Source organism: Silene latifolia, chromosome 4, assembly GCF_048544455.1.
Source record: "Silene latifolia isolate original U9 population chromosome 4, ASM4854445v1, whole genome shotgun sequence".
Taxonomy (NCBI): Eukaryota; Viridiplantae; Streptophyta; class Magnoliopsida; order Caryophyllales; family Caryophyllaceae; genus Silene; species Silene latifolia.
In genome coordinates, this window is record NC_133529.1 from 108,870,301 (window position 1) to 108,879,059 (window position 8,759).

The window sequence follows — 8,759 nt, forward strand, 5'->3', positions numbered from 1 at the left end:
GCTTGTAAGGGCATAGGGCATACAGCAGATATGTGTAGGAAGGGTGATGTTGCAGTAGGGGCTAAGAAGGTGTGGAAGCCAAAAGCACCTGCTCCTAAACAACATAAGCCTGTTCCTGGTGTGGTTCCACAGCCACAGAAGACCAAAGTGATACCAGTGCAGAAAACACAGCAACCTAACAAGCCACTGCAGAGGACAGTCACACCTCAAAGAGTTATTGTCACTCCTGTGGTGGGTACTAAGGAACCTGTGGTGGAGCCATCTATGCCAAGGAAGCTGCTTACTAGGCTCATGAGAGGAGATACTGGTGAGAGGAGGTTATTTACTCCAGGTGGGCTATCTTTTATGGAATCTTTGAATTACTCAATTCAGAGAACTAAGGCTGGTCTGATTGAGAGAGCTTTGTATGAGAAAGGTGAATCTAGTACCTCTTCTAAGGATAATGGGTAGCATTGGTTTTTGGAACATTCGAGGTATGAATAGTAGTAAGAAGCAGTATGAAATAAAGAGATTTCTCTCTCATAATAATGTAGGACTTTTTGGACTTTTAGAAACTAAAATAAAAGCTAGTAATTGGAATAAAGTTCGTAGCTCCCTTTGTGAAGACTGGTCTATCTGTACTAATACCAGTTTGCATAAGGGGGGTAGAGTTTGGATTATTTGGGATCCCTCTATGTTTCAGCTGAATATTATTGATATAACTGCTCAGTGTATTCATGCTGAGGCATATGATAAAGTGAGGAAAAAGATGTTTTGGATCACTATGATCTATGGGTTTAACAAACCTGTGGAAAGGGAAAGCTTATGGCTTAGTTTGAAGGGCTATTATCAGAGTATTAATGGTCCATGGATAACTTGTGGAGATTTTAACTCTGTGATGGCTATAGATGAGAGAATTGGAGGTGGTCCTGTCTTCTTAGCTGATATTAAACCTCTTCAGCAAGTAGTTCAGGACTGTGAGTTGCATGAATTGAAGGGTTGTGGGTCTTTCTTCACCTGGTCCAATAAGCATGAGGTTGGTACCAAGGTGTATAGTAGAATTATTGGGTCTTCTCTAATGATGAGTGGTTTGCAGAGTTCCCTGGCAGTTATGCTCACTTCCTGCCTGAAGGTATCTTTGACCATTGCCCCTGCTTAATCAGTTTTGAAGAAGTTCTTGTGGCTAGAAAACATGCTTTCAAGTATTTCAACATGTGGTCCAAGGCTCATAATTTTGAAGAGATTGTTGCTAGCAACTGGAAGCCTAAGGTGCATGGTACCCTAATGTTTCAGATTATTGCCAAGCTAAAAAGACTTAAGAGGGGATTGAAAGTTCTTAACAAAGATCAGTTTAGTGATATTGAGAAGCTTACTCATGTCACTGAACTTGCTCTTCTTCATTTTCAAACCCTTCTTTGAGAGGATCCTCTGAATGATGGCTTATGTAAAGCTGAGAAGGCCTGTGCTCAGGAAGTTGTTTGGATGCATCAGGTAAGAGATGAATACTTGCAGCAAAAAGCTAAATTCAGTGGGTTTTAGATGGGGATGATAATACAGCATACTTTCATGCTAGTATTAGGAAAAGAAGGTCTAGAAACAAGGTTTATCAGGTGAGGGATATGAATGATAAACTATGTTCTAAATATGATGAGATTAAAACTGCTTTTGAGGAGTATTATGTCTCTCTCCTTGGGGCTTCTAAGCAGATCACTAAGGTGAATAAGAGGGTGGTGCAAGCTGGTAACTGCTTAAATAGTCAGCATTGTAATTTGCTCATGTCCCCTATTACTTCTGAGGAGATTAAAAGGGCTATGTTCTCTATTCCTGGCACTAAAGCCCCAGGACCTGATGGGTACAGCAGTCAATTCTTTAAAGACTGTTGGCACATTGTTGGTCAGGAGGTTTGTAATGCTATAAAGAATGTCTTTCACACCGGACAGCTCTTGAAACAATGTAATAACACTGTGATTACACTTGTGCCTAAAGTGGAATTACCTGATAATGTCAAGCAGTTCAGGCCTATAGCTTGCTGCAATACCATTTACAAGTGCCTTTCCAAAGTGTTATGTACCAGATTGAGTAAGGTTTTACCTGATATTATCTGTCAGTCCCAGAGTGCCTTCATTCAGGGCCGTGATATTGTAGGGAATATACTAATTTGCCAAGACCTAATAAGGTTATATAAAAGGAAGACTTGCTCCCCAAGGATGTTGATGAAACTTGACCTTCAAAAAGCGTATGACTCTATTGAGTGGTCTTTTATGGAGGAGATGCTGAATTATTTGGGATTCCCTGAGCTTTGGATTAAATTGATTATGTAGTGCATCTCTACTACATCATATTCCATTGCTCTGAATGGGGAAACTTTTGGATTTTTCAAGGGTAAGAGGGGTTTGAGACAAGGGGACCCTCTTTCCCCTTTGCTTTTTACAGTTTGCCTTGAGTATTTCAGCAGGATATTGGCAGTGACACAGCAGCTTCCCAAATTCAAATTCCATCCTTTATGTAAAAGAATTGGACTATCTCACCTCTGTTTTGCTGATGACTTGATCTTATTTTGTAAGGGAGATAAGTCCTCTGTTGAACTGATGATAAATTATTTTGATTATTTCTCTAAAGCTTCAGGTCTGGTGCTTAACACAGGAAAGTCTAATTTTTACTGTAATGGCATGGAGGATTGGTTGATCACTGAGATTGTAAGAGCTACAGGTATGAAGAAAGGATATGCTCATTTTAAATACTTGGGTGTGACTGTGGCTCCAAAAAGGCTATCAGTCTTGGACTGTAGTTGTCTTGTTGATAAAGTGGTGGAGAGAATCAAGGGGTTGGGGGCTAGGCAGCTGTCATATGCTGGCAGACTTGTTCTTGTGAAAGCTGTGTTTAGCACCCTCCATAACTATTGGGCTAGGATTTTTATCCTTCCCAAAGCTGTTATTCAAAAGATAGAGTCCATTTATAGAGCCTTCCTCTGGAAAGGGAGTTCAACCAACTGTGGTCCTTCCTTGGTGGATTGGGATATCATTTACAGACCTAAACAACAAGGGGGATTAGGGCTTAAACATCTACTTTCTTGGAATATGGCAGCTGTTGCTAAATATGTATGGTGGATTGAATACAAGGCTGACCATCTTTGGGTTAAGTGGGTGCATGCTGTGTACATTAAGGATAAGCAATGGATTGATTATGAACCTACTGCTAACTCCAGTTGGGCTTGGCGGAAAATTTGCCAAATCAAAAATATTTTTAAGGAGATGTTGAGACAGAGCAATGGACAGTACAATGTTAGGTCTGGCTATGTATGGCTGAGATCTTCTGGTGATAAAATTGACTGGTATCAGTGGGCACTCAATTCTTGGATGACTCCTAAGCATGGGTTTATTTGTTGGGTTGCTGGACATGGGAAACTGTTAACTCAAGATCGCTTGATGAGGATGCATATTACCACTGCAAACACTTGCTATTTATGTGCTGAACAGTCTGAATCACATGCTCATCTCTTCTTTGAATGTGAGTATAGCAGGAAATGTTGTCAGTTGGTTTATGCATGGTGTAAGGATGTGCTGCCTGAGAAGGACTGTATTCTTTGGTGGTGTAGGAAGAGATACCGTTCTTTATGCAGGAAGAAGGTTATGGGGTGTGTTATAGCTGGGTTGATGTACCATATATGGCATGCTCGGAATGTTGCTAGGGTGGACTGCTTGATGATAAGGCCTGAGCAGTTGATGAGGGTACTACAGAAAGATGTTAGATTTTGAATTAGAAAGTATATGGAAAAATGTAAGGATAGTACAACTAAGACTTGGATGAGTAATTTGTAAGGTAATGAAGGAAGTTAGACTATAACTATGCCTTCTAATTGTATGTTTGGATTTTTACTTAATGACAACTTACATTTTCCCAAAAAAAAAAACTGAGTAAGGAAAACCCTACCTTAGAAATCAACAGTAGAACGGAAACCGAACAATCAGAAAGGCTCCTCTATGAAGTCTTCTCCTATACAATAACCACATAACACAATTACACATTGCACAATCCCCCATATTCCCCAGTTCCATATATACAGTAACCCCAAAAGAATACAAATGACAAGGGAATGAAACTCACCAACAGTAGAATAAGAGACTACACGCAAGGACCACGACGATTTGCACACACAACGAGATTAGGGGATGATTAGGGAGTGATTAGAGTAATCGTAAAATGATTAGGGTTGAAAATGACGTTTTAGAAACTGACGTTGAATATAAAATAACCCTAAACACTTCCGCATCAAACCGCTAAAATAACACTCGCCAGACCGGATACTCGGTCGAGTAAAGCTATACTCGGCCGAGTATCCTCTACTCGGTCGAGTATTCTCCATACTCGGCCGAGTATTCCTCAGAATCAAACAGACTCACAATTAACACTACTCGCCGAGTAGGCTCTACTCGGTCGAGTATACCACTTAATAAAATCCGTAGTATTACTTTGGAGAAGTGGGCCAAGTGACTTCACAAGTGGTCATGGCCATGGCCCTGTACTCAGCCTCTGCAGAGGATCTGGACACCACTATTTGTTTCTTAGACTTCCAGGAAATGGGTGAATTGCCAAGTAGAATGCAAAAGCCTGTGGTGGACCTTCTACTAAAGGCACAGGAGGCCCAGTCAGAGTCACAGTAGGCGGTCAATTTGACAGCTGAGTCACTGGCAAAACGAATGCCCTGGCCAGGAGCAGACTTGAGGTATTTGAGGACCCTCCTGGCAGCTTGAAGATGATTAGAGGTGGGGTGTTGAAGAAACTAACTGAGCAGCTGCACTGAGAAAGCAATGTTAGGCCTTGTGATGGTTAAGTAGATTAGTTTTCCCACCAACTTTTTGTAGGTGTCTGGTTGGGGTAAGGGTGTTCCCTTTCCTGGCTCCAGTTTAATGAGAGGATTGACTGGTAATTGAATGGTCCTGGACTTATCCATTCTAAAGGTCTTGAGCAAGTCTAATGTGTATTTCTTTTAAGACACAAAGAGACCAGCACTGCTCCTAGTCACTTCCAGGCCAAGAAAATATCTGAGTTCACCTAAGTCTTTCATATTAAAAGATGCATTGAGTTGGGATTTGAGGGACTGAATGTCAGTGGTGTTGTCCCCTGCAATGACCATGTCATCCACATAGATAAGTACAACTGTTGTGCTTCCATTGTGTTGTTTTACAAACAATGAGGGGTCAGCATGAGACTTTTTGAAGCCACAGTTGAGTAACACATGAGACAGTTTGGAAAACCACTGTCTAGGAGCCTGTTTCAAGCCATAGAGGGACTTCAGTAACTTGCAGACTTTACCTTCATGCCTTAGTGAGGGAGACTCCCCCTGACCTGGTACATGAAGAGTTCCATCAGTGTAACCCTGTGGTAGTTTCATGTAAACATCTTCTACCAAATCTCCATGGAGGAAAGCATTGGACACATCCATTTGACAGGTGTCCCAGTTCTTCATGGCTACAATGGCAACGAGTGCTCTGACTGTAGACATTTTGGCCAATGGGGCAAAAGTTTCATCATAGTCTATACCAGGGAGTTGTCTAAAACCCTGGACCACCAATCTGGCCTTGTGTCTTTCCATGGAACCATCAGAATTGTATTTTGTTTTAAAGATCCATTTGCAGCCTATAGCCTTCCTTCCTTTGGGCAGTTCAGCGAGCTCCCAAGTGTTGTTGTCATGAAGAGCTTGCAACTCAAGGTTCATGGCTTGGATCCATTGTGGGTACTGAACAGCTTCTTGGAAAGTGCTAGGATCTGGTGCAGTCACATCTCTGCTGACATGGCCAGCAAATGATTGAGGTAGATGCAGCTGAACCAGGTTGGCAATGGTAGGGGGTGCCATGACAGGGTTTTGAACAATGTAGTCTTTGGTCCATTCAGGTGCTCTTCTGAGCCTAGTGGATCTAGTGTGTGGTTCAAGAGGATCAGTTCTCTCAGGAGAGGGTGGAGTATCTGCAGTATCTGAGAAGGTCTCCACTTGATCAGTGTGAGTTAGTGGATCAGGTGGGGTTGTTGCCGGGACCTCAGGTTCAATGAGAGGAGATAAGTCATGTTCAGGTGGTGAGAGGTATGGTGAAGATGGAGCTGCTGCTTGAAGTGAAGGAATAAAATGAGAGAAGTTGCTGATTTTACATGGGAACACATCTTCAAAGAAATTCACATACCTGGAAACAAACACTGTCCTTTTCACTATGTCATAAACACTGTAACCTTTTTGGGATAAAGGATACCCCAGGAAAATGCAAGGTATACCTCTGGCTTGGAACTTATCCTTCTCTCTGCTGGGATTGTGTGCCATGGCCAAGCATCCAAACACACGCATCTGATCATACTGAGGAGGTTTCTGAAACAGGATGTCATAAGGTGTTTTATTTTTTATCACCCTCGGGTAACTGTTAATGATGAAGGCTGCAGTGAGCACACAATCACCCTGAATGTCAATGGTAAGCCGTAGCTAAACTCGAGTGCCCTACCGATTTCAAGAAGGTGCCTGTGCTTCCTTTCAACCACTCCATTTTTTGTGGAGTGTCAACACAACTAGTTTGTTGCCATATACCTTTGGGAAGTATGTATTTTTGCTGTCTCCTTTCGTAATTTCAAGTGCATTGTCCGATCCGAGAGTTTTAATAGTTCTTCCAAATTGTTTTTGATAAATTTATAAAATTGGACAAGTAGAGAAGCAACTTCTGATTTATGTTTCATGAGATAGACCCAAGTGGCCCTGGAATGATCATCAACAAGGGTTAGGAAATATCTATGTTTGGTTCTGGTTTCTTTCCTATAAGCTCTCCATACATCTATGTGTACAAGGTCAAACAGTTCAGCAGCTTTGTGTGTTCTGATAGGAAATGGTAATCTGGTTTGCATTGCCATTGAGCAGGTGATACACACACTATTGGTATGTGACCTTTGTGACTTGGGTATACTTGCTATGTGTCTTAATTTGTTATTTGTAGCATGTCCCAACCTCAAGTGCCAAACATCATATATTTTATCATTAGAAGTTGGCAAAGTAGTACATGTGGTGTCAGGTGCATTACAAGAGTTGAAAACTATGCCACCTGAACACTGTCCTCTACTAGGAGATAAAACATTAGCACTAGCATTACGTGAGACAGGTTCATTCAACCTGACAGAGACATTAACTAACTTAGGGTCAACACTAACAACATTATTTAGTAGATAATAGACCCCCTTGTTTTCTTTTCCAAGTCCCCTAATCTTCCTTGTTTGCGAGTCCTATATCATACACAAATTTTCATGAAAAACAACATAACATTTCTCTTCTTTTGTCAGTTTGTGGACAGATAACAAATTATGTCTAAAATCAGGGACAAATAGTACAGTGTTCAGGGTCAGGCCATTAGTGAATCTATATGATCCTATATGAGAAACAATGGTTGTTTCACCATTAGGTAGATTTATCTTTGGTGTGTTCCTTAATTCCCTTTTGTTTTCAAGCATGTTCAAGTTGGAGATCATATGATCTGAAGCTCCAGAGTCTATAATCCAATCATGAGAGAAAATAGAAGCATTCATACAGGCCATACCTACAAAGTTCACTTCCATTTCATCCTCAGTCTCAGGATAGCTGCTTGCTCCTTTTCCCTTGTTGTTGCTCATTAACTGTTCAAATTGCTGGGCAGTTAAGGTGATGGTGCCTTCCATATCACCAGAACTATCTCCCATTGTAGCATTGGCAGCCTTTCCATATCTGGGATAGTTGTTGTGTTTTCCTTTGTGGGGTCCTGGCTTGAATCCTCTTGAGCTTGAGCCCAGATTCAGAGAAGTGGAGTGGCTTGAACCCTGGTGTCCATGCTTCAGCTTGTACTCTTGATATTTTTCAGGGTATTTCTTGGACATAGGATGATCATCTGGGTATCCAATGATCTTCCAGCATTGAGCCCTAGCATGTCCCTTTCTGTTGCAAGCTGGACACTTGGGATCTCCATCTGCCTCCTTCTGACCAGCAAAGAAAGCTGAGTTATCTGCTACTGTTGAATCAGGAGCCCTATTGTTCTTCTTTTGAGCTTCCTCATGTTGGAAGATTGCAGCTGCTTCTTCCACAGTAGGAAGAAGAGTCATCATGAGCACATTGATCCTCATGGTGGAGTAGGATGGGTTCAATCCATTCAAGAATTGGAACAACTTTCTTTCATCTTGTTCCTTAATTTAAACATCTAGCCAAGCATTGACCTCAGGAGTCACTTGGGTGACTGGTGCCCAATCTGACATTATTTCAAGATGTTGCCATAGGATTCTCAGCCCTGTGAAGTATTCACAGATGGACTTGTCTCCTTGTGAAAGCTCATCAAGCTGCATGTTAAGCATAAACTTTCTGGCTCCATTACTCACAGAAAATTGTTTCTGCAAGTAATCCCAGATCTTTTTTGCACTTCTGGTATACATAACAGATCTCTTAATGGGCTGCTCCAGATTGTGAATGATCCAGCCGATGAGGAGACAGCTACAAGTATCCAGGATGCTTCTCTGACAGGATCATTTGATGGTCTCTTCACCACTCCAGTCAGAAATCCAAGTTTTCTTTTGGAACAAATAGCAATCTCCATTTGTCTCTTCCATTCAAGGTAATTTTCAATGCCAGAGAGCTTTGTGTCCACCACAACTGGGTGAGTGCTCTCAGATGGATGTAAATAAAGTGGATCTGTGAGATCCATGGTGAAAGGTGCGTTTGAGGAGATTTGAGTATTTTGTGTCACTGTATTGTCAGTGTTCACTGAGTTGTGGAAAGGATTTTCTGAGGCCAT

General features: G+C 41.6%; 1 protein-coding gene across 1 annotated transcript; it reads right to left on the reverse strand.

Moving 5' to 3' along the window:
• Positions 1 to 8,163: 8,163 nt before the first annotated feature.
• LOC141651901 (uncharacterized) lies at positions 8,164 to 8,759 on the reverse strand. The gene is made up of 2 exons (XM_074459593.1): positions 8,463 to 8,759; positions 8,164 to 8,418 (listed from the first exon to the last, which is right to left on the reverse strand). The coding sequence occupies exons 1-2, from the start codon at positions 8,757 to 8,759 to the stop codon at positions 8,164 to 8,166; spliced, it is 552 nt and encodes a 183-aa protein (XP_074315694.1).

Excerpts from the sequence above, each read along its gene's own strand:
- LOC141651901 (XM_074459593.1), bottom strand. The coding sequence starts at position 8,759 with ATGGCCTCAGAAAATCCTTTCCACAACTCAGTGAACACTGACAATACA. Across the intron at positions 8,419-8,462 it reads GAGAAGCATCCTGGATACTT|CCCATTAAGAGATCTGTTAT; the intron begins GTAGCTGTCTCC and ends AATCTGGAGCAG.